The following is a 27,924-nucleotide window of genomic DNA, read 5'->3' on the forward strand; positions in this document are numbered from 1 at the left end:
AAAAAAATGTGATGTGTCTAGTAGAAAAAGACTGATTATTGTATTCCAAATCAGCTGTGTGCATAAAAAACCATAATGAAGAATTTAAATGTATTAATTTGAATCTTCCTGCAAAAAGCATATCAATAATAATTCTTTTGCAGATCACTTTGACTAAGTGAATTTCGTCCAAATTTAAAGTTAATATAAAAACGTTAACCTATAGTTCTTCTTTAACATAACGAGATATTTACTTACACTTTATGATACATGTATGTACACAGTTACATTTTTACTGTGTAAGGTATACAGTTTTTCATTTAATTTGATGTAATTTTATAACCATTTTAAAAAAAATTAAGGATAACTTATTTATTTAATTTTTTAAAATATTTTTTTTATTGTTTGATTTTAAAATTTTATTGTAATAGTTACGTATATATTAACGGAATAATTTATACGGGAATAATTTAATGATTATTTCAGATATATTCTGTGTAATTAGCTGTTAATATGTTGTATAAACTATATGTTACTTATGTATATGTATGTATATATGGCTTAGTATATATGTTTGTAAATTTAATTGTTGGTAATTAAAATGTTATTGAAATACATTTGATTGTTTTCTTTTTTTTCTAAAGGTCTACATATTTTACAATGTATAAAAATTTATGTGATAATAAAAGGGTTTCAACAAATTTTAATTTAATTACTTAAACTTAAATTAATTTTTTTTTGCGTAAACCGTTACTTTCAATGGGTCTCACCACAAATATCTTTATATAAGACCTATGGTGTATTGAAAATTGATCATCATATAGAAATATATTCTTATGTAAGAATAAATTAGAAATGTTCATGGTGATATGAGGTGTTTTAAAAATAGAAAGCTATTAAATATAAAATATATGTACAGAAATTATTTTATTTCGTTTAAATACACAATTAGTAAAATGACTTGAATAATAGACAAACTAGAATAATAAATTACAGGTAACAAAACATGTTCCAGGTAAAACAAAATAGTAAAAACATCAAAAAAATTTCTTTTGAAAAAAAATTTTTGAATTCATTTTTAGCACTTTTCCAAAAAAATTTTGAAAAAAAGTGCTTATTAGTTTCACTCTATCCGTCCGTCCGTCCGTCTGTCCGTGTGTCTGTTTACAAAACTTCTACACCCTTGAAGATAGAAAGCTGAAATTTTGTACGTACATAGATCTTTACTAGAAACTTATTTCCGTAGAACAAAATTTTTACCTATCTCCCCCCCCCCTCTAGAAGTTATATACCCCCAAAACCCTAAAAATGGCCTTTTTAACTATTTGTTCCAATGAAAACATAAGCATTTTTGAAATTTTGCAAAAGCAGAAAGACAGTGGCTTGCTTCCTCTAGCACGGTATACTACAGCTAAACTTTAGAAAAACAAAATGGCCGTTCAAATTTACCGTTATCTAAAGTCCTTTTTTTGCAAATTTTTGATTTCGTTTTTCTTCTAGACCCCAGCCTGTAGAAGCTTGAAATTTTAGGGCCTTTTAGACATTAACAAATAGTTTATTTTGTTAGAAGAAAATTTTTTTCCATCTCCACCCCCTCTCAAGCTATCGCCTCTTGAAATTTGTAAAATTTGAATTTTTGATACCTTATATTTCAAATTTCTATAAACGCAAAAAGTTAACGGTAATTTCCATGACATTAAAAATATAATTATTTTTCTTAACTCGCACAAATAACCCTTAAAATCGAGCATTATGTTAACCCCTCTTTATATTAATTTTTGCTTTATTTCAGAGACTGCATGTATGCATCATTCGAAATATATGCAATCCTAGAAATAGTTTTGTATATGAATGAAAATAATTTTAATAGTGTGATAGGTATCCATACTCGAAGACTGTATTTAAAAGCAGAATTTTCACTTGTTGAAGGGAAAAGTGCTACAATACAAACCATTGGTTTGACCCAACTTTATTTATTTTTATTAATTTCATAATATATTTTCATAAAAAAATAAAATTTTCAATCCACTTTTCTTAAAGCTAGTAATATTTTATAACAAAACATATTTTGTCACATATGTATGTATTCATCTAAATTACACAAATTTTAAAATTTTTTTTTTATTGAAGACTTTGGAGTTTATTTACATTATTAAAATCTTAACATAAAAAGCAATTCATTAATCATTTTTATTGGTTAGTCCAATTCCTAAATTTGAATTAAAATTAAATTTTAAAAAACAAACAAAATTTGTGTACTAAATGAATTGAATAGTTCTCATTTTTGAAAAAATTTTGAACACATATACAACGAGAAAAAATAGAGTTGACCTTGTCAACTCTGTGATACCCGTACGAATTTGTTATCCTATGTGCGAATAAATATGCCATAACTGACTATGGAATAAACTGTGACTTTAAGTTACCATATTACCATATTAATTTATGCAAAATTTCAGTACTATGTGTTTTTCAAAATACTGTGGGTGCCAAACTACTATTGAAGTTGAATGGCAGCTCTGGCAGAAAGAGCCAAGAAATTTTAACAAATTTTATCAAGCATATTGGCCCTACTTTTAAGCATATTCTTTTGTGTGAAATTTCAATACCACAGCTTTTATAGTTTCTGAGGTATAGCCAAATATATTTTGAAGTTGTATGCCAGGGCCAGCTACTCGCACTGGTACCCCGATCATGTCCAATTTAAATAGGGTTCCAACACTTACTACAATAAATCATTCATGAAAATTTTGTGAATTTAGCTCAATTAGTTTTTGAGTTATTGTTGGGACGGTCGGACGGACGGACAGACAAAGCTAAATTAACTCAGAATTTGACGCTGATTAAAAACATACACTTAGCGTTACAAACGGTAAGGCAAATTTAGAATACAAAGATATTTTGTACGTTATAGGCGTTTTTGGTTTCATTCTCAGCAAACTACCGAAACTTTTTATGTTAAAGACTAATTTTATTTTAGCCCAATGCATTAATACTTACCTCTATCATGGGATTTTCCTTTGCAATGAATCGAACACAAAAGCTAATAAGAGACAAAAAAAACATAACTTAGGACCTGATGGTGTTTCTCGTTACATTATTCGGCAAATGAGAACAAGGTGAGTAACTATCTTACATTTGTACTTTTCGAGTGAGAAGAATTATTCGGTATTGTGTATCTCGTTTCTTTCTAAAATATATATTTTATATATATAAAATTAATTCACTTTGTTTTTGAAAGTGAGAGGTTCAGCCGCTAATTTGAGAAAAAAAGGTAAAGTCCAATTGAAAAACTGAGTAATCTTATTGGAAAAAAGAAACATTCATTAGAAAAACGGAAAATTCTGATTTGAAAATGAGTAAAAAGTGAATAAAAACGGAGATAAAAACGAGATACACGGTTAGGTTGTAAAAGTTAATTCCTGCTATAGTTCGATAGACAAGGTTTTATCTTAGTTACTGCGCTTTGAAAATTCAGTTTTAAGTTAGTTTAAAAAGGAATGTTAAGATGGTATTTAGTGAACTTTTTCAGAGCTTTCACAGGCCCATTTTTCTAAAAAAAGATTCGCAACAAAACTTAGAGAACTTTTTATGTTTAAAGTTTCTCGAATGAAACTACACTTAGCATATGACTACACTTAGCGGGATAATTTTAATTCTGGCAGAAACAATTTATTTTTCGAAAACTCAATTAAGATCAATCTTAACCAAATTTATTTGAACGTGATAGGATGAATAGAATTCATTTTCTTAACTAGGACATATTTTATATTAATGGTTGGAAATGAATTGAAAATGGTTGAGCAAGATATATAAACATAGAGTTAACAGTAAGAAATTGTGAGAACGTATATGTAATATCAATGCGAAATAAACTCAGGAATTTTAAACAAGTGCCAGTTATTTGAGGCAAAAACGAGATTTATAACTATGATAAACTATGAATAGGTTGTAAGAAAATAGTATCGTTAAAGAAAGCAGTAAAAAAAATTATGCTTTTTGATTAAAAACAACGGGGAATTCGAATAAAAATCCAATGTTGACAAAAATTTATGGTTTAAACAAGTAATCATAAAATCCCGAGCCTTTTTAAAAATAAAATAAAATTTTTTGTACCAATAAATCGTTTAGAAATTCTGCAAACGCAGATAATTAATAGTGGGCTTCTTTTACAGTAGCATGGAGTAGTTAATCCTTAAAAAAACAAACTGACGGTTAAAATTGAAGGTTATTTAGATTCCGTTTTTTTTCAAATTTTTGATATTGCTTTTTTTTTGTAGACGACAACATACAAAAACCTGAAATTTCAACAGCTTAGTGTAGATACTGTTTACATATTTCGTTAGAAGACAATTTTTATCCACCTCAATCCCCTTGTTAATCAAATTATCAGCATTCGAATTACTAAATCTTTTGGCGCTTTATGTTTCCGAAACTGCAAGCTTTTATAAATTTCTATAAATGCCGAAAGCTAACGGTAAATATTATGCCATAAAAAAATATGCCATAAAAATATAGACTTACGCAATGAACACTTGAATTCATAATTATGCTAACGCCTGTTTATTTTATTTTTTTTCATCTTAAATATATGCAATATTTTACTTAACATATGAACGAAAGTAATTTTAATAATGTAGTATACTGTTGATAAAAGCATTATTTTCACATGTTGAAGGAAAGAGTGTTACTTTACAAGCTGTTGGTTTGACTCAACTTCATTTGACTATTTATTCTATCGAAACCCTAAACATTTTTAAATTCATTAAACACAAAAAAGAGTAACGACTGGCTTCTTCTACTAAGAGCTTCTTCTACGTAAGAGTATAGTCCAGGAATGGCGAACCTAAGGCACGCGTGCCCAAGGTGACACTCGTCTCTACTTTCCCTGGCACTCGCTAATAAATACTTTAGTGCAAAATTTTTTATATTTCCGATATTATATTTGCTTAAAATATGGAAATTATATTTGCTAAAAATTGTTTCCAAACATTTTTTAAGTGAAGCCTGTGAAGCCTGTATTTCTTTAAAAAAAACTAATTATCATCCTGATATTGATGACTTAGCGGCAGCAATTCAACAACAAAAATCTCATTAATTCTATATTTATAATGTATGTATATATAAGATTATGTCAGTTATAAATAAATCGACATATTTGTGTAAATGACAAATATATTTTATTTATTTTAAGGCACGCGAGTATTTTCATTTTTCTAAAATAATTATTTTTGGCACGGAGTCCGGTAAAGGTTTGCCATCCCTAGTATAGTCAAACTTTTTAATGACAAATAGTCGTTATGTATCCTTCTTTCAATTTTTTTTTCTTATCCGAAATATACGCAATAATTTGATATACTTTGATGTATAAATGAAAGTAATTTAAATAATTTATTAAAATGAGAACCAAAAAAGATTATTCAAAAGAAAAATACCATCTCAGAAATTATTGTTTTGATCTAATTTTGTTTCCCCTTTTATTAAATTAAATTAAATTAAATAGAAATTGATCTAAAAAAACAAGAAAACGTAAACTGATTCTTTCGTTAACTCAAAATATTCTTAATTATACGAAAATTATTTTTATAATAATTTAATTACATTTAAACTTAGGTTTTTATATGTTTACTTGGAATCACTCTATAATCTTTATTTACATACATATAATGTAGTTATATCGTCTAGTTATAAAATAAAACAGGGAAATAAAAATACAAAAGCTTTTTTTAATTTTAATTTTTCTTTTTTTGATATTTTACATAGAACCATATGCTCTTTAAGCGCATAGCTTTTTATAATGACGCGCATAAACAAATGGAAATCTACATACAAACAGCGCTGTAGAACGTACTACTATAGTAATATTGTACTGCAGTTTCGCCAAGCGTAGTACTGTAAAAATTGTTTTAAAATTGTACTACACTCAGAATGAAAATACTCCCCAAAAATTTAGAAATGTACTACCCAAATGTATTTTTGAAACAACAGAACTGCATATACAACTGATATAATCATAATAAAAATGTTTTGAAGTCAGATCATGTAGTATACTATATTTAAAAATATTTTCACACAGAGTAAATACTAAAATATAACAATTAATTACATAGTAATTGGAAACTGTAAGGAAATTAGAATTATTTTTGTATCTTTATTGTTTCTCCAAAACTTTTGGGAAAATACTAGTATTTCTTTTTTGAGGAAAATATTTCCCTTCCTAGCAATTGAAATAAGACACCATCATATACGATGATTCAGTAACAAAGTAGAAGCCATAAACCATCGGGGAAACCATAGTTCCTGATAATATTTTGGTGTAATAGTGGTCCTTCACACCATATGTAAATTTGTATGCATATAATGAATCTATGAGAATGATAAATTTGAACATCAATTCGAATCATAAATTACCCTGTAAGAACTTTTTTCATTTTGTATGGATTGTTATATGCATTAATATTTGTGAGAAATTCAACAAATTATACAAAAATAATAAAAGCTTTCTCTATGTTTTCACTTACATACTCACACATTAGTAGGTACCAAACAAATAAGAAATAATGAAAAAATTGAATGAAAAACATTTTCCGGTCTCCTTTTAGATTGAAAATACATGTAATTTGCTCAAAATTGTTGTTCCTTTTTTTTTTAAAACAACAAACGAAAAAGAGAAGAAAAAAGTTTTTAGATAATTGTTTATTTTTTTCTTTTGCACAAATCACAAATTTTCAACTCATTTTTTTTATTTCTTTTTCAAATTATCGGTAGTTATCTCTCATCTTCTATAGAAAGATGTTAAATATCAAAAATGTTAGACAATGAAAATTTAGTTCTAAGATTTTTTATACAAAATATTAAAGAAAAAAGGAATGTTTTTGAGAGAAAACAATTTATAATAATAATCAAAATTTAAATAGTATTTTTGATACAAATTTATATTGAATAAAATTATAAATAAATTAAAATAGTTACATATATAAAAAAATAATTGAAAAAAATTTAAAATAAAATTGTTAAGAAGAAAAATTTCTAATAATTTTCTGTAAATTATTGAAAATTTGTTTTCAGTATTAAAGATTTGAAAAAAGTCCAAAATCAGAAATCGTATGTATTTAAACGAATTATTTTTGAAATTATTTTCAACAAAAAAATATTTATTAAACAATAAAAATAGTTGTTTAAAAAATTAATTAATTCAATTTAAAAAATTTAATAATTATAATTTATTTGTAATTTAAACGAGAAAAAAAAGAAGAAAATGTCTCGAAGAAATCTTTCTACTTGGAAAGAACTCAATATCATTTCTGCATATCAAATGGATAACAATTTCCTAAAGAAAAAGAATTTACACAAAAAATTAAACCAAACAAACACCAAATTCTCTGTCATTATATTTTGAAATAAAAAAAAAACAAAAAAAGGATACAAAATTCAAAATAATTATTATGTAAGTATTCAAATTATTATTCTTTTCTTAACAATCTCTAATATTTGTTTATCATTCCGTTCATAATTATATTCATATTACATATTTACATATGATTATACATATAGTAAGTCAATGCGAGTACGTGCATATGTAAATATTTTTATTTGAAAAATTTATATAAGATAAAATTATCTCATAAGTGATAAAAACTTTAAGTCAAGCACATCTTATCAAAATATAGAGCTTCGCCTTTTTTTATGTTATATTTTATTTTTGTCTCTTTTTCCTTTATATAAAATTTTCATTTCATTGTGTTAGTGTATGTACACATACATACATCAAAAAAATAAAGTAAATATTTTGATTTATACGCCGTATATGATTCATAAATTTACAACATAGATGGATTCTTATTAAAATTCTTTCAGAATATTCGCCGTTGTCCTTATTTATTCAAAACAAGACGTACATACATATGTATATATGTATACATAATTCGTAGTTCCTACATTTTATTCAAACAAATTCTGGACTTTTTTTTTGAAATACAATTGTATACAAAATTATGTATCACAATTATTTATATACTTAAAAATGTAATTATGTTCTTCTTCTTTGTTGCATTTTTATAGCTTCCTTTTATAAAAAAAAAATCTGATGCGATCATTGCATAACCGACCTCAAAGTATATTGTCAAGTTTAATGAAAATGTTGTACAACTTTATGAGAATGGCCTTTAAATAATTCTTTTAAATATTTTGGAAGTTATAGTATAACCTTTTAGTATAACATATACCTAGAAAAAAGTAAATTTGGATCTTAGAGGAGGTTGACTTAATGTCAACTGAATTCCTTAAGAGTTCTTCAGTTACTTCAGATAGAAACTGTTAAATATATTTTCTGATTTCAAATAATGAATTTCAAAAAATTCCGTTAATTATTTCCTTATATAATATGACAAAAAATGTAAAATTCACCTTTAAATTTCGATTTCCGGGCTCTGATATCCTAAAAGATTTATAAGTTCATTGTTTTTACTCCCTGAATTTTAATATTAAATTTCAAGCAAATTGTTTGGTTATTTCTACTTTCATGCGCGAAAATTTAAATTTGAGCCGCAATTAAAGTTCAATTGTTGCCACCTGACTTGGAAAGTTTGCTGATTTCTCATATTGTCAAACAAAGCTTATATATAAAATTCCAAGTTAATCTGTCGAAATTTTTTTGAAAAAAAGAAAAATTTCCGAGGCATATCCCGAGAGTTGATCAATCCGATACATTCGTGCACACTCGGAAGACAGACCGGCAGACCGACATCTCGCTAAAAATAGTTTATTTACTCTTCTATGCGAAATACGGTGCCATCACATATCCTCCCTTATTGTGTGCAATTCGGAAATTATTCAAATAATCTTGCGATATTTTTATTTTTATGTTTATGCTCATACGAATCATATTCGCATATGAAATATAAAATTTATTCCTCCACCCGTGTAGGAAAATAATGATTCGAAATATTGTGATTTTTCGATGATTCGAAATATTGTGTGAAGCATATGAATATATTCCTACTTAACACGGAAACTAGAATCGATGACTTTGTTTGTCTTACTAAAAATATTTACATATGTAAATGTCACAATGTTTAAATTTAACACAAGCTATGGCATTCTAGTTATCATATAAAGCTAAACTTTCTCAAATATTTTTATTGAAAATAAGAACAACATTCGTCTGTTCAAAATTTCAGAGCTGTAGTCTCAATAGTTTCTGTTAATATCTCGCTAAAGAATTAATATATGATTCCGAAGTTGCATGGTAACTACCGCAACGAATAATGTAATTTCGACGACCTTCACCATACATACGAACCTTAATAATACATTTGCTTCTACAAATCTTCAATATTGTACAATACTTCAATACTGTACATCAATAATTTCTGAGAATTTGTAAGGTAACTTTTAAAGTATTATGGCAGCTATCATTGTACTCATGATATTTAAAGATCAAAAGTTTCCATCGAAAATAATCGTAATTTTATCATACTTGTTTTTATAATTTCAAAAATTTGTGGGATATACCCAAATAACTTTTGAAGTTCTATGGCAGCTACTTGAACTACTACTTCGATCGCATCCAATTCCAAAAGAGTTCTGCCATCTGAGTTATTTCTAACTAGTCGTAGACGCCCTTCGAACACGCGTTCGCAAGGATATTAATATTAAAGAGACAAGGCAGTTCAAATGATGTACATGCACAATGTATTTGCATGCGGCAGCACTTTATTCCAATGAAAGTGTGTAACTACATCATGCTAAATTGCATTTATAATGCAGTTTTAATTTTAAATTGATTTATTTAATAAATCTATTTTTTTTAAACTATTTTGTGTAAAAATCATTATAATTAATTATATTTAAATTCATTTGATAACTCTGTTAATTTTTTAGATAAATTGATACCACTGTTCAACTATATATAGGCTGAAAAAAAAGCTAAAAACTAACTGTATATGTATATATATTACATTTACATATATAATAAACTAAATTTATATAGAACCAAATCGCACTTGTCATACACTCAAGCTTTTTTAGTTATTGCACAACCTTATTAAAATTGTTATTTGAAGTATATATTTCTAGGGTTTTCTGTCAGAGCATGGTATTTACATTTTTGTCATTTCGAGTAAAACACCATTGAAATTTTTTTTGCCTTATCCAAGGACTTATACCACTTTCAAAAAAACCAGCTCATATCTATAATTTCGTCAGAAAAATTTTTGGATTAATTGATTAGTTATAATGCTCTTCAAGTATTTTTTTAAACTACTAGAAATATTATTTTTTTCTTGTATTAGAAAAGGCTTAAACTTTTAAGTAATACTGTTTTCATAATTTTTTTTTTTCAAAAATGTAAATACCATGTTCTGACAGAAAACCCTAGATTTGTAGTATATACGTACATACAAGTGAAATTATATTTCACTTGTATACACATTTCAAAACAATTTTCGGGAATTTTTAAAATTTGCCAGGTTGTTTAGGTGTATCCAACTGGTTCGTCTATTGATGACACCAATCTTGCTGAAAGGGCGAAGCAACCCCATATTAACTGGTGAATTCGAAATTATTTTAAATATTTTTGAGTGGTTTTTTCTTTCATTTTCGCTCGTTCAAGGTAAAAGTGTTTCTTCACAGACCTTTGGTTTGATTCGAATTTATTATATTATTCAGATCTAAAACTAAAATAACATTATAAGAAATTTGGACAACTACATTTTTTCAATTGCTTTTATTATCTGCTTTGTTTTTCTTTTTTAACACTTTAAAATGTAACATGTAAAGAAAAAAATTATTAAGTCACACTTTTTGTTAGACATCTATGTGTGCACACATCCTACGTTATAAGAATTATTTAAGTTTAAATTAAATTTTGAGGCTCATTGTTTGCGAGGTCTCAAATTAATAACTCAATATTTTAAACAAAATATTTCAACGGGAGAATATTATGTCTTCAATGAAGAGAGCGTTAAATATTTTTATTTGTGCGTAGTGGCAATAAAATACTAGAACCTTTTATCGTAATGTTGAGAAAGCCTCAAAAAGTTTTGTGATTTATTTTTTGCTCAAAAAAGTTAACTCAATCAAAGTCCTTTTAACTCAATTTTAAAAATTTTTATAACGAAATCACTCCTTAATTTGAAATAAATCGGCAATCAAAAAGACAAATAATTTTCCAGAAGAATATTTCTATTTGTTTTTAATAAAATTATAATTTCGCATCGATTTCAAGCAATTACTTTTATTTCCAGTTAATTTGAAGTTTTATGGAAATTCAACAAAATAGATGAGGAATGTATAATTTTAAAGGGGAAAACATTACTACAGAAATATAAAAATGAAATAAATGATGAAATTTTAGAAGAGTTAATAATGTTAAAGCGTATTTAGAAATCCAACTTTAAACTAAGGACAAAGCCAGTGCACTTACTTAAAGAAATGAACGATTTAGAATTTGTTAACATATTTCCTAATGCAGCAATTTAGCTCCAAATTTCTTTAACCATGACAATGAGTTTTGTAAAATGCGAGGGCTCATTTAGTGTTTTTAAAAAAATTAAAAAATATCCGCCAATAACAATGTATAGGGACCGACTAGATTGACTAGCAACTTATTAATTATGAAAGAGATCGTTCGGAGGTAATTATTATATTTGCTTATATGAAAATGTGTAAAGCCTTTGTGCAATAATTGAAAATAGTATTAAATAATTTAAGCATTAAAATATTAATTTTATTCTGTTGTTTATGCATTCTATAATTTGAAAAATATCATGGCCTCTAAATATCAGTTGCCCCATTTTCTCTAAAAGCTCTTGAATATATACATATATATATATTCTCATTTTTTAATTCTTTCCTCTTAAAAAGATGTAATCGATAGCGTTTAATGCATGTCGGTAGCAATGGCATCAAATGGTTACCAATCGGCAATCAACAATTTATGCAAAAAAAAAACTTAAGCATATCAACTTTTGTATAATTTTTGCATGCAACCGATTAACAATATTGCTTTAACAACAAAATATTTTACTTAATATTTTAAATTTTATTTAAATCAAGTAATTCTTTTCAAAATTATCAATTTTGCGCAAAAAAAAATTTAGCATTTGAAATTTTTTTTATTAGAAAAAAATTTAATAATACGACAGGCAATTGACATTAGTAATTACGCGACATTTGATATTAAACGTATTTTCTCTGCCCACATTTTTTTTTCTTTCTTCACCACAATTTTTATTTGTGAATTAACTTTATTTTCACATTGGTCATTAAAAAGTGGAAAGCGAATAATCTAAAAAGTAGGCGATTATTTAGAAATAAAAAAAATACATATTTCTTCCATTATAGAATGGTATGCATCATGTTTTTCTTAATTTTAGATACATATTTTAGGTAAATTAGTTCAGATAGGTGAAGAGTTCAACTGGTATACTGATTTTAAAAATTTTTACCTGTTTTTAAAATCAAATTTTGTATTCTAAAAAGACAGTTTCTATTTAAATTTTTCTTGGTATTGTCATAAAAAAACAATATTTTTGTGTTGTTTTTCCGTTTAGTATTAAATTCTAGTTAGATGTGAATCGGACATACGGATTAGAACTTAGAAGTTAACAAACAAAAGCACTTTGTTAACTACAATATCGTTTAAGATGCAAAAGAATTTGACGCATATTTTACATTATCGATTAAAGCCATATTTTCATGTTTGATTTGAATTTTTCATTAAAATACTACAAGAAAGTTCATATAGACAACTGGTAAATTATGTCGGTACCTCTTTTTTATTTTTAATTTCAATAATTTTAAATTGGGAAAATTATTTGAAAACTATAAGGTCACACATTTTTCAATTTAATTTAATGTGGCAATTCCAGATCTAATGATAATTTTTCACGTATCATCTTTTATTTGTTTTTCAACATACATAAACAAAATTTTCTGTTTTATTTTTTTAATTTAGAAAAATAATATAAAATTAATGCAATCTTTGTATTGATATTTTCATGTTTACTTGTCACGAAATGTTCTTACACAACCATAACAGTTATGGAAGGATATATTTATTTATACATAGAACATAGATAAGGGTTAAAGTACTTGGATAATAATTTTTTTTAAATTATTCATATATGCAGTATATGGAAGAATTAAAATAGGAAACGCAAGTTTGCTTTGAAAAATAAATAACTGCTGTACGGGTAAATATATATATACGTACATAGTAAATATGACGTACGGTTCTTATATAAACTCACGTAACCTGCAAAAATTATGATCTAACATTGTAATTAATAATTCAATCAAGTACATGTTGTTATTTGTTTATTTACTACATAAGTTATATCGAAATTTCGACAAACTGCAAACGTTCTTATTGTTCTTATTTTCTAAATATATATAAAGTACAAAAACAAAAATTTTCCTTTTAATTAATAAAATGATATTATGGTGCACATATGTATGTATAAAAAGCAAATTATTTATATATGATCATGCTAATTACGCGGTTTGCGTAGTCTTATAAAATTTAATTCAAATTCTAAAAATATGCTTGCAAACTGAAAAATTGTTGATTTCATTCACCCTTCTTGTCGACATTCTATGCTCCCATGAATTTTGGCAAATTAATAGGCTAAAGGTAAAAAAAAACATAAAATTTTATTTAAATATATCCATGAATACGTACGCATACGTACTCTTAATTAAAATATGCTTCTTATTATTGAATTTTTTTATATAAAAATGTACGTATATTTTAAATTTAAAGAATCGAAATTGTCTTTTTAAAATCCGAATAATCTTCGTGAGTTTAAAATTTATTTTAATTTAATGCAATTTCAATGATAAAAGTGCAATTGGTTGGACTAAAATTTTGATGTTTATTTTCTAGCAAATATTTTAATTAATTAATCAAAGAGTATTTTCTAGAAACAACAGATTTTTATATTAATTCATTTTCGTTTGAGCTTCTATCTAGTACAACCGCAATTCAGATTTTATTGAAAAAGTTGAAGATAACCTACCATGTAAAAAAGAAAACAGTAAATGACGCTTTCATGCGAATATAATCAGAGATTTTTTTAAAATTATTTTAATACTATTTTTGTCAAGAAAAAATATGCGTAAATATGCAGTAAAATATGCGCAATTTTCATATGTCTTTTAAAATTTGTCTTATTTGCAAAATATATTTAATACTCAAATTAGGGCCCCTGTCATCATTGTCCAAAACAAATGAATAAAGGAAAAATGTGTGAAAGACAAAAAGCTGAATCAAATATTTTTCGCAGCTCAGTTTTTAATGATCATAACAAAAAGAGAATAATAGGTTTACAAAAATATTAGTGATAACAACAATGATGACAGGTCTTTAGGTTTTCTAAATCTTAAATGCAATTTTAGAAAACCAGAAGCATATTTTAATTAAATTAAACCAAAAAGATTAAAGACTAAGTCAGAAAAAGAAATTAAAATGCGCTTGTTAACAATACACAATAACCATAAAAACTCAAAACATAAGATAATTTTTCATGTTTTTGCTTATATTCCAGCTAGGATTCTACGTTTAAATGCTACGAAATTTTTTGAAAATTTTTGAAAATCGCCATTAATTTCCATTCATAATTTTCATTTAAAATCTAAAATGTATTTAAATTTATATTTCAAAGTAGGTTACCGAAAAATAAATTAAATTAAAATGTATAATTAAATAAGTACTTTTTTAAGTTAAATTTATTATTCTGGCTACCATAGCCGCCTATAGCTAACTTTAAATTTTATACGTATAAAACACTAAAATTTAATTATACATGCGTACATATACAGTCACAATTATTTCTATTAAAATAATGTTATTTTCTTTTTACAGATAATACGAAAGAAATGGTAAATTTAAAATGGGTACCACCAATTATAGGTAGCCTTGCGCCAGCTCTTATACCACCAGCACATATTGTTGTTTTATGGTATTTTTGGCAAAATTATTCACGTTATGTTGATAAACGCTTTTGTTCGTGCTCATGTTGGGATACAGTTTTTAAAGGACCTTATGAATCTGGTATCGCATCATACAAACACATGTATTTTAATGCAACACAAAATACTTTAAAAATATGGATTTTAAGTGTCTTTTGTATAATTGTTTTATACGAAAGTGTTAAAAAATTGACAAAATTATTATTACAACGTCGTGCCAGACATTCTATGATTTTTCTATTTACATTATCATTATATTCACATTATTATTCTTGGTGGAGTTTTGTAAATTACTATAATGATGATTTTTTTAATCAATGGAATCATCAAATGGTTTTCACGGTAAGTTGTAAGAATTTAGCGAATTATTTATTACTCTATATATCATAAATCTACATTCTTTGTTACATTAATTATGCAAGTTCTTTTTGGGAATATAAAAATAATGACGGATATAACCCTAAAATTTGAAAAATATTCGGCTTATGAAAAAAGTAATTAATTTTTAAAAATTGTTTAAAATTTATAACAATAATGTATCTCACAATATTTTAAATACACATAACCTAGCCAATTGTCATCGATCCTCTTTTTCGGGAACCCTCTTCTTCATGTTTCAAAAAAAAGCTCAAAAGTCCTAGATTTTTTGACTAAACTAATCCGAAATTGAAAAGTTTATTAGGATAACTATATACATACACATACGTATGAAATTAATATAACAAATGAATAGAAATAATGCGTTTTGCCATATTCAGAATATAGAAATTTTAAAATATTATATAGTAAGAAATCAAAATGTACTAAAGAAAAATACTGTAACATAACAGTTCTCATATAGATATTTATATAGCAAAGAGAAAAGAAATATTATTTCAAAAATCTTCTGCAATTTTTTGGAAAAGTGCACAAATTTTTATAAGAAAAAATCTAAAGTATATTGTTTATTACCTTTATAGAAGTTCAAATATGTAAAAACTGTGTCAGCTGTGTGAATAGAATTAATAAGAGTTAAGTTATTTATTGTTTAATTATGCAACGCAATTATTTATTTTATTATGTGATTTAGAATCCAAAATAAAGCTAAAACTAAACAAGCTCTAATATCAAGTTCTATATATCTAGTATATGTATGTATGTCTCGAATAAGAAATTAATAATACTCTTCAAAATAATGTTTTTCTACATAATATGTGTTTTCAAGTTCATGAAAACATAATTGTATTAAAAATATTTACAAAAATTAAAAAAAAATAAACTCGTAACACTATAACAAGCTGCAATATTTATACATTTTTACATAGTTATGCAAATATATCGAACTCGCGTATGTTTATACATACACATACAATACATATTTTATAAATTCGAATGTATGAAATAAACAAAATTAATAAGCTTGTTAAAGAATTTTCCACTTCACTAAGTGTTCTTCAGAAATGTTTGCTTTTTTTCTACTTTTATTTTTATTTATTTAGCTTTTATAATTTTATTAAATACAAAGAAAAACTTCTGGCAAATCATAAGTGCATGCATACATATATACATATAAAAAATATTACATATACCTTATGCATGTGGTACCCTACTTACAAACATTTGTATAATAGATAAGTTCATAAAAAATAAACATTAAAAAGCAGAGCACACCCATTACTTTCTGTGTACAATTTTCCACTTATTCCAATTCCAATTTTCACATCTAAGTCTTTATATTTTCCTTTTTTTTTATTTTTTTGTTATTTTCCTGTCTTAAATAAAAAGTATGTACATAAAGACTCCCTGTGACGACAATAAAAAAGAATTAAAAAACTTTTTATTCACCTAGTTTCCATGCTAAAATATTTTTGAATAATAAAATTATTTTTAATCTTCGAAATACCATTATTATATTTCGTTTTTATGTACATGAACGAAAATTATGTAATTATACACATGTACATACCTAAATTGCATTACATTTAGAGTGCATTCGCATAACATAAATTTTATCAAATATTTGAACGGAAAACCAATTATAATTTCCACTAAGCAAATTTTAAATAAAGTAAACGAAAGGAAACGCAGATTATAAGAGATCAAATTATAAGAATTTTTACACGCAATTTCCAAAAAAGAAACAAATGTTCTAATCAGTTTTTTTATTTATCTATTTGTTTGCCTTTACAAACTTTAATATCTTACAAGAACTGAAATTTTATATGTATCCTATAGTGAGAAAATATGTTTAAAAAATGTATATACCTATGTTTTTAGAGAAAAAAGTTATGTCGTAGCATTCTAAAAATGCGATTTCTGACAATTTATTGAAACAAATTAAAAGCAAAAGCAATCCACAAATGTAAAACAATATCATCTCGTTTTTTTGCTCCGAACTATCATATAAGCGAACATTAATGTGACCAAATTGCCATTAGCATTACCTTTATCTTTTTTTTTAATTTTCGACATCCTTTAGCCGGTAATGAGGAAGTTAAACCGTTAACGTTGACAAAACTAATACCGTTAGCGATTTTAAAGTCTACAGAAATTAAAAAATAATCTAATTTTTCGGAACATATTTTTTCCATTTACCTTCACTTCACCATTTAGGTTAGGTTAGATCGGCGCGGCTAATTTGAGGTACACATAGACTAGTAAGGCCCGTTGTGCCGTGCATTTTTTTTTATTCCACTGGAACCCAAACCATTATGATTAAAAACACCCCTATCGCTGTCTGGCTGCTTGTGAAAATATTGATTCCTCTGCAGCATAAATTGCCGACCATAATGCCAGCGCATAACTTCGCTCTATTGCAACCACTTCCGCCTAAAAGTACTGCAGCGGTCCGGCAGACGAAAGGAGATGTCCGCACTCAGCTGCTCGGAGCGGACCCCCACCCAACTCTACCATTCACTTTGCATCCATCAGTGTAGAAATGAATAAATCCACGCCACATAAAGCCTACTTCCCACAAGGCTTACCTATAGGCGGGATCGAAGTGCAAAATCTTTTTGTAAACAAGAGGGTAGGGAAGGTATAATCTATCCGCCCAGTAACATGTCCCACAGCTCGAAGTATAGCCGAGTTATCTATAGGACCATTGAATCAGCGTAATACAGCTCTCCAACATACGGCCGATTCAGCCTCCATACTACGGAATAAGGCGGAAAAGCATTTCGAGAGCCTGTGTGGGAGTAGGGCGCACATCATTTCCATACTTTGGACTTTCGTAATCAGTTTTAAATTGACAGACGTATTCAGTGCACGCCACCACACCAAAACTGCCGCAGTGGCCAGACCACCGCAGTGTAGAGCCAGTCAACCATGCGTGCATCAAGACCCCATCTCTTGCCGATGGCGGTTCTACACGAGCAAAGCGCAGTGATTGCCTTCCTGACTCTTGCTGCAATGTTTGACTTCCAGCTTAGCTTAGGATCCAAAATAAGACCCAAGAATTTAGCCTCCGGAGAAAAGCTAAGCCTCGCCCCACTAAGTGTTGGCGGAATCACACTCGACACCTTGTACATCCCGCTGGAAATGACCATTTCCGTCTTCACTTCACCATTTAAAATAAGCAAAATTTTAATTTTCGGCTCCTTATTATTTCAAAACTGTAATTTAGTTTTTAATTTCAACAAAAAAGCGCATAGCAGTAAATGTATGGCCATCAAAAATTATGATTGCTTCTTTTAGATTTTCGTCCAATCCGTAAATTATGCCAATATTTTTATTGCAAAATGTAATTAGAAAAAGCTAATGAAAATAATTTAATGGGAAGATTTTATTTTTAAAAACGGAAGATTAATTTTTAAACTTCTTCAATCGGGAAATTGTTCTTATAGTTACAAAAAAACCAATTAAACAAAAATTCATCAATCGCGTGCATCCACTAATGTTTTAGTTAAACTTATTTTAAAAAACCCATTTAGAAAATACGTACGTACTATACATATATGCAGTTACACAGGGTGTTTCGCATAAGGTTCCAAATAATTTCCGGGATGATTCTTTGATCAATTTCCAGCAAAAAATTGTATAGGTGGCGAGCTACAGCCTGTTAAAAAAAGTTATCATTCTTTTCCTGCATTTAAATGTTTATAACTTCGAAACCATACAACAAAGAGCTATCATTAGAAGCTTGTTTTACAGGTGATTGATTGTCCTTTATATTTAGAATCGCAATTACTTTGATTTGAGCCACAGTTTTCGAGATAGAAGTCGTCAAAGTCAGAATTGTTGTTTTATTTTTTGAAATTTTTTTACAAAACTCGAAAATTCTCGAGAATGTTTGTAATCATTTTTTTTTTGTTTTCTTTCGATGCGCAACGATGAGATCTAAAAGTTAACTCATATTACATTTTTCTCTGTCTCTCATAGTTTCCAGTAAAAAAGGATTAGTAATTTTCTTTGAATTCATATTATATTTATTATTCATATTATAAGAGTGTGAAGTTTATTCGTAAAACTTTTCTATATAATATTCGAAAAAAACTGAGACTCTATTTACTTTTATCATAATTATGATTGTTTTATATTTATATACATATATATGTATATATTAGGAAAGAATTTTTCTTTCTATTTTCATCTTTCTAAAATGAAAAAATCGACTTTTAAAATTAAATTTCTATTAAATTTTTGTTTGATACTTTTTTAACATTACAATTTGAAAAATAACAATTATATATTAGGAAATTCTCAAAAAAATTCTTAGTCACTATAAGTCGCACGATATATTAAAAAAATTTTTTATAATGCAGAATATGAAAAAAAATTTATAACAAGAAATTGATTTCAAATGTCAAATATTGAACCCTCACAAAAAGGAAAATTTTACATTGGAGAAATATTGAACCCGTACATTTTTTTACAACAAATATAGTAAAATGCAATGCAGTTAGATAACGTTCTTATAGAAAATACTGCTAGGATTTCGTGCTAATATGAAATAAAATAAGAAATTCTTCAAAATTTTATTTTGTTTAAGTTGAACTATTATGCCAAATTATTAGATATAAAAGTAATAATAAAAAATAACTTAACAACATATTTTTATTTTTATATTGATTTGTAAATACTATAACTCAAAAAATACGATTTCTGAGTTAATTATATGCACAAATAAGCATTTTAAATATATCATTTTTGTACGAAGGCAAATTTCTATCTTTAAAATCTTTTCTTACAATAAAATATAAAACAATATTAGAATGATAAAATATCCAATTTTTAAAAGTTTAGGATTGCGTTTTTTCTCAAATACGCAAATTTTAAGTTATGCCATTGTTGCAGCAAACTAGCGGCATGTGTTACTAATATATGTATTTATGTAATATGTATTATGTATGTAATATCTCCCGAGAAAACAATTTTTCAATAAATACACAATGAAAAAAATAGTACTTAATAAAATATATAATAAAGTTGGGTCAAACCAATGGTTTGTATTGTAGCACTTTTCCCTTCAACAATTCGTGAAAATACTGCTTTTCAACACAGTCTAGTATACCTATCACACTATTAAAATTATTTTCATTCATATACAAAACTATTTCTAGGATTGCATATATTTAGGATGAACGATTTATGCAGTATTTCAAATAAAGCAAAAATTAATATAAAGTGGGGTTAACATAATGCTCAATTTTAAGGGTTAATTGCGTGAGTTGAGAAAAATAATTATATTTTTTAATGTCATGGAATTTACCGTTAGCTTTTTGCGTTTATAGAAATTTGAAAAAGCTTGCAGTTTCGGAAATATAAGGTGTCAAAAATTCAAATTTTACAAATTTCAAGAGGCGATAACTTGAGAGGGGGTGGAAATGGAAAAAAATTTTCTTCTAACGAAATGAACTGTTTGTTAATTTCTAAAAGCCTCTACAATTTCAACCTTCTACAGGCTGGAGTCTAGAAGAAAAACAACATCAAAAATTTGGGAAAAAAGGACTTTAGATAACGGTATATTTAGGGCTAGGAGAAGCAAACCACTGCCTTTCTGCGTTTGCAAAATTTCAAAAACGCTTATGGTTTCATTGCAACAAATAGTTAAAAAAGGCCAATTTTAGGATTTTGGGGGAGTATAACTTCTAGAGGGGGGGGAGATAAGTGAAAATTTTGTTCTACGGAAATAAGTTTCTAGTGATGATCTATGTACGTATTAAATTTCAGCTTTTTATCTTCAAGGGTGTAGAAGTTTTGTAAACAAAAAAGGTATCCACAGACGGGCGGACGGACAGAGTGAAACTAATAAGCACTTTTTTTCAAAAAATATTTTTAAAAGTGCTAAAAATGAATTTGTAAAATTAGATTTATAGATAATTTTTACTGCACAGAAACAATTTTATGAATTTCGTGATAATAATTATGCAAATCGATTTAAGAATATTGATTTCATATAAAAATGACAAATAACAAATAACTTTCTAACTTGTACATTTTGAGAAAAATAAATTTATTTCTGTGAAAAAATATTCATTTAAAAACTCTTAAAAATTTAGTTACCATCATTAAAACATAAATCAAGAATTCGAATCAAACCGATGACTGGCAGAATGAAAATTCTTTTTGGAAAAAACTTTTATATTCTTAAATTATTCTTATAATTTAACCATAATGAGTTATTGCATAATATAATATCAAAACTACACTATGCAATAACTCATTATGCCTAACTTTCGGAAACCCATAAAAATTTTGGCGGCTAATTAGATTTTTGCTTTTAAAAAATTGTGATTCAAACAAAATAAAGTATCTATAAATATAATATCTATAATATCTATTACGACAAACTAGTCACCTACCTAGTTAAAAAGTATCAATGACGTACAAAAATAAGGCATGGCTCTCTATAATATTATATGCAATAGTCTATTTCTCACCAGAAATGAAAAAAAAAATAAAACTTTACAATTCTAGGAGTTCACTTTTAAAAGCAAAATGTGGGGAAAAAAAACAAGACGATTATTTTCGCTATATTTTGTGCAATTTGATGTTTCCATACAAGTTTCGTGAAATATTTGTGGTTTCGATACGAAATACGATCACTATATACATATAGCATTTTGGAGGACTCTTTAATTTGGGGAGGTAGGAAAAATTTTCTTTCAAGTAAAATGCTCAATATTTCTCAGCAAGATCTCTAAAGCATATTTTTTTCTAAATTTGTTGCAAATGTTTTAAATTAAAAAATTTAATACAGACTGCACATAACTAACCGCATTGTGTGCTGCGAAAGACCCATATATTTATACTTAAATATATACTTAAATAATTATATACATAAATATATGGGTCTTTGGTGTTACTCACTGTGTATTATCTGTTAATTTTAATTTGGCGACAGAACTAAATGGAACTAAATTTGTATATGGTCGCAACTTTCAAACCGACCCCTATTGTGAAAATTTAATTTCTTAGTCCTGATATACCTTAAACCTATCATGATATTTAAAAACAATGCTAGTTCATTGTTTTAGCAACCTGAATTAGCACACAAAAATATTGCAGAATAATAGAAAAATGCTGTAACAGTAGAAATTTTGCATGAACATCTTATATTTTAAAAAGTTACCAATTATTTCTTGCATATATTTTATGGTATAAATATATAAAATAAATAGATAAATATAATTATTTCAGATAACTGAATTAATAAGTACGGCAACAGTAATATATTTAGTTAACAAAGACACCCCATTATCTCCGAGAGCAATACTATGTATTGTTGGAATATCTATTTTGCATATAGCTGCTGGCAGCGTTGATCAGTTTATTCATAATGTGATATTAGGTGAAGGTTATAGCCATCAAGTAATTCGTGATGTCTCCTTAATGACACCAGACGTCATGCATTTATGTATTCCTGTTTGGTTATTTAGACAAACAAGAAAGGAGGCATTCACAGTAAGACCATTTTATAGAGATCGAAAATTGCAAAGGTAAATATGATAAAAATAAAATTAAACTACGTACAAATTTTTATAAAGCAACTTCCAATCTGAGGTATTTTTAAAAGTGATTTCATATGAAAAAAAAATTTTCGTTCAAATTATTTATAAAATCTGAATGTTATCTTACTAGACAATCTAATATTTACAATTGAAGATTGCTACCTTAAACAGTAACTATAACTTACCGATCGAATTCGGTATTCATTTCTAGTTTGTTAGTTCTACATTTTTGACACAAACAACTAAATTGTGCTATTCAAATGTGGAAAATGTTAAAAAATGCTTATGTTTTAGATATTTTTAGTTAGTAAAAACGTTTTCTTTTAATTTAAAATTTTATTAATTTTTTTATTTCTTTTCGTATATACGAGTATTCTACATTGCAGGCTAATTATAAGGTTAAAGAAATCACCTTTAAACTTATTTTAGATTGGAAATTAAAAATCAATTTTACACCATTTTTATAAATTTTCTTACAATATTAAACATATATATTTTAATTAATATGTATTTTTAGGGAAATTGCAATAATGATATTTTGTGTATTAATTTTACTTACGGTGCTGTCATTTTTATAAAGTCAAAAACATTTATAAATTTTGAATCATCGATGAATTTAATTAATTTTGCAAAACAAATTTAACATATAATGCTGAGAATTGAGCACTATTATATTATAAGACTATTATTTAAATTAACGTGACATATTTACTCAATAAATTAAGTATAATAATAGGCTATAACACATAAAAATATACAATAGTTAGATTATGTAATGACATAAAGTGAGAATCATACATAGAAATACACTCATGAGCATTTTCCAATGCACAAATGTATGTACATATATATATTATATATGCATAGCTCATAATTTTCATAATATAAAAATTCTATTTAATTTTATATACAAATACATCGCTTTATACAGGGTGTTTCGCATAAGGTAGCAAATAATTTCAGGGATGATTCTTTGATCAATTTCCAGCAAAAAATTGTATGGGTGCACATGTACTCATTTTCGAGCTACTGCCTGTTGAAAAAAAACGTACCAGACTTTTCCTGCATATAAATAAATTTTTGTAATTCGGAACCGTAAAACATAGAGTTATCATTAGGATGGACCATACAACATAGAGTTTTCATTATGTGCTTGTTTCACATACGATTAAATGTTTTTTAGTTTTGGCCTTACTAACTATTTTAATTTGAGCCATAGTTTTCGAGATACAGCTTATCAATGTCAAAATTTTTGTTTTCTTTTTAGAAAATTTTTTTTACTGAGAAGAATATTTGAATGTCACATGATGTCGAACAATATCTAAATGCGATGCGTATCGTATTAAATCAGCTGTGAATCAACTTTTTTTTTGTGATTTTCTATTGATTCAAAGTTTTTAAAGTGAAAGCTAAGATGTAAATAATTTATTATTTAAAATTTAAATACATTGTAGGTTTTTAATTGTTGATAATTTTAATACTTAAAAAAAAAAAAATTTTAAAATAAGCGCCAAAAACATGAGGCGGAAAGTGTTCAAAAATGTCAAAATATGTTGCATCAGCAAGGTAAACACATCACATCAGTATAGCATCAGCAACTTTGCAACGACGGTGCGTTGAATCAAATTTTTCATTACTTGCTGATTATAACCACTTTCTTGGATAATTATATGCAGAATTTCTGGAAGATATAATAAAATAATTCAAAAGCATGACATAATGCTTTTGATAGACAAGTTATCTTTTAAAGCGAATGGTTTTTAATAAAATAAAACCCATTTTCAAAAAAATTGTAATTAATATTTTCCTCCACTCGTTTTCAATTGTGAGCTGAGCGTATATACATATGTACATACATAAATGGAACTCGAGATAATTGACACTTGTTCTATTTGTTATATGTATACAGTACTCATAAGTCACAATAAATAAGAGTTTTTATGTTTCCATATAATATATTTGTTATTATATGAAATTTTAATATTATCTTAATATTAATAATATTAAACAAAGAAATGAGCATTAAAAAATTTCTATAAAATCAACAACACAAAAGTTAAAAAAGCAAAAAAAGTATTATTAAAATTATAAAAAAAAGGGAAAAAATTTAAATTCTGAAAATGTAAAATGTGTAATCGATAACGTAAAATGCGCTTTGAATTCTTTTGCATCTTAATCGATATTGCAGTTAACAAAAGGATTGTAATTTTTAATGTTGTCAACAGATGCCTGACAACATTTAGAATAACAATGCTTTTGTAATTGACAAAATTAAAAATTACAATGCATTTGCAGTTTGTATATAACTTATATTTATAGTACAACGTATATAGCAATCAATAACACAAAAAACAAATGTGTAATTAATAATGTCAATTGCCTATCGTAGCTAAAATTTTTTCGCAATTTTGGAATAAAAAAATTTCAGCTGCCGATTTTGTTTTTTGTGAGAAATGGAAATTTTCGAAGAGGATAAATTAATTTTATTTAATAAAATGGCATTCAATAAAAAAAAGATATCCAATCTAAATTATAAAAAATAATTTTTTGCTAAAGCACTTGGCAATCGGTTTGAATACAAAAATTGATATACAAAAATCTTTTAAGCATATTTTGTTGGTTGCCGGTTGGTGATCGTTTTCAGATGCAATTGTTGTCGACCGGAATTCGACATTATCGATTACACTTAGCAAAACTTAAATGTTACAAAAATTGAACAATAAATATGTTAATACTATAAATATTGTAAACAACTAGATAATCATTATTATAAATGTTATTTCTTGTTACAGAATAAAATGAATTAATAATAAGGTTAAGATACATATCTTGTAAAATATATACATATGTACATATATGTAAGTAAAAATTAAAAAAATAACAATGAAATAATTCATAGAAAAAAATATAAATTGAAAATCCCAACGTACTTACAAACATATCCACCCGAATTTAAAAAGGAAAATACATTTTTTGTTTATTTATAATATGTACTTTAGATAAATTTTATGTAAGAATTCTTTTTCTAATTTAAAACTATAATAAATAATTAAACAATATACATATTATATAAATAAACGGGTTCATAGTAAGAAATATAATGAACAAGAACTGAGAAATTTAAATCTTCCATACCATTTGAAAATATTTAATATTATACAGATACATATACACATACATAGATAATTATCATTGTCATGTAATCCATACTGATGTCCAAATACATAGTATGCATAGCTTAAAAATATAAAAAACATATTATATTTGTTTAAACATAGATGTAATATACATATGTATACATATACATATGTACATACGTACTTGAAATTTTAGATACATACATATATGCTAATATTGCTTTCATGTACAAATAAGAACTATTGTTAATTATTTTTTTATTAACAATTCTCTATACTTTACATAACAAAAATCTAAGTTTTGAATATTAATATAGCAAAAACTTAAATCTGTTTTAAATCTTGAAAAACTTAAATTTTGCAGAAATTTTCTTCCTATTTTTCCTTTAATTTTTCTTATACGTATATGAAAACTAGATGTTCACCATGGGTATGTGTGTGTTTTACTATGTAATTCGATTTTTGTGAAACAATTTTAGTATTTGGAAAAATGATAAGGTAGTGCCAATCGATTTTTAAAGTACTTTAGTATACATAGACTTTTGCATTCCTGCAAATACAAAAATTACTTTACGAAAATCGGATTACTGGTTTTTCTCATTATTATATTTTCTCTTAAATTAATAAACTTTCACTAAAAAAAACGAGTTTAAGCGAGAATTTCTGTAGACTTGTGTAGCATAAAGTAGTAATTATCAATATTTCTAACCAAGCAAGAAATTCTGACCAATTTCTAATATTTGACTTCTGCTTGCTCCCGGAAGCTTTTGAAGAAATTCGGATGGCATAACCACGCCTTGAAATTTTTAGATTCCAATTCGACATATTTGCTTCTTCAATTCAAAATTTTATTTTGCTCTTACAAGATTTGTTTTCTAGTTTAATGCTGGTTGGTACTCCAATTCAGTGACTGATGTCGATTGCACATCAAACCTTTGTTTCTATAAACAGCTAATTGCAATATACTTTTTATTTACGAAAATTTATACTTTTCTTATTCAGGGTTTCCATAGTGCAGTAATTTTCATTTTTTTTTACATCCTCGAGAAAAATTTTAATTGAATTAACCGAAAAATTAATTTGATTACCGTATATTAAATAGTATCTACGTATAAACCTTCCTAGAAAAGAAAACTGGAAACATTAATAAATTAACAATTAATAAATAATTCATTAATTAAAAGAACTCTAAAAATAATATTTATTTTCGTATAATACTTTATGATTAACTAAAAATTATCAGTTTTTGAACATTGGCATTGCAAAAAAGTGGGAAAAGATAATTTATATGAATCCTTTACGATTTTGTTTTCTTTTTCAGCGAAATTGTTGTCAAAAATCGTATTAATAATATGTTTCATTAACAATTTTTATTCGAAAATATAAAACAAACATTTTTTATTTATTCTTAATAAAATTTACAAAATCGAAATAATTATAGCATGATAATAATAATAGTTTTAATAGTTAAATTGTTAAATATTATACATATTTATTTAGTATAATAAATATACACTCATACATACATTTATGTACATACAGATGTCTTTATGATAAAACATATTACGTATGTATATAATATGTAAAAAATAATTTTATAATCAGCGAATCAAATAAATTTACGTATGTATATAAGAATTTTGAAAAACTGTTTTTTTTTTAATTTGCCATATTTAATTTTAATGTATAAATTTAACATCAGTGGGAACTACTTTTTCCTGCTTTAACTCCCTTAAAGCATTTCTTCTTTTGGAAAATTTGATACTTTATCTATACTTGCTACTACTTCAGCTACATTGAGGTTTATTGATAAACTTCATATTCATTTACCAACAAAGCTCAAAGTGGCTGAAATAGTGATAATATAAAAACAAAATGATTCATTTGCTGATGATTGTCACATA

General features: G+C 26.2%; 1 protein-coding gene across 1 annotated transcript; it reads left to right on the forward strand.

Annotated features, from left to right (window-relative positions):
• The first annotated feature begins 7,006 nt into the window (after window positions 1–7,006).
• Window positions 7,007–27,201, forward strand: LOC129609323 (uncharacterized). Its single transcript, XM_055521288.1, has 4 exons — window positions 7,007–7,426; window positions 14,846–15,294; window positions 22,573–22,871; window positions 23,401–27,201. The coding sequence occupies exons 2-4, from the start codon at window positions 14,860–14,862 to the stop codon at window positions 23,459–23,461; spliced, it is 795 nt and encodes a 264-aa protein (XP_055377263.1). The 5' UTR covers window positions 7,007–7,426; window positions 14,846–14,859; the 3' UTR covers window positions 23,462–27,201.
• The last annotated feature ends 723 nt before the right edge of the window (window positions 27,202–27,924 follow it).

This window comes from Condylostylus longicornis, unplaced genomic scaffold (assembly GCF_029603195.1).
Source record: "Condylostylus longicornis isolate FDR11 unplaced genomic scaffold, ASM2960319v2 ptg000038l, whole genome shotgun sequence".
Lineage (NCBI taxonomy): Eukaryota > Metazoa > Arthropoda > Insecta > Diptera > Dolichopodidae > Condylostylus > Condylostylus longicornis.

Coding starts and splice junctions, on each gene's coding strand:
- LOC129609323 (XM_055521288.1), top strand. CDS start 14,860: ATGGTAAATTTAAAATGGGTACCACCAATTATAGGTAGCCTTGCGCCA. Junction 15,295..22,572: donor ATCATCAAATGGTTTTCACG/GTAAGTTGTAAG, acceptor TAATTATTTCAG/ATAACTGAATTAATAAGTAC. Junction 22,872..23,400: donor AGAGATCGAAAATTGCAAAG/GTAAATATGATA, acceptor ATGTATTTTTAG/GGAAATTGCAATAATGATAT.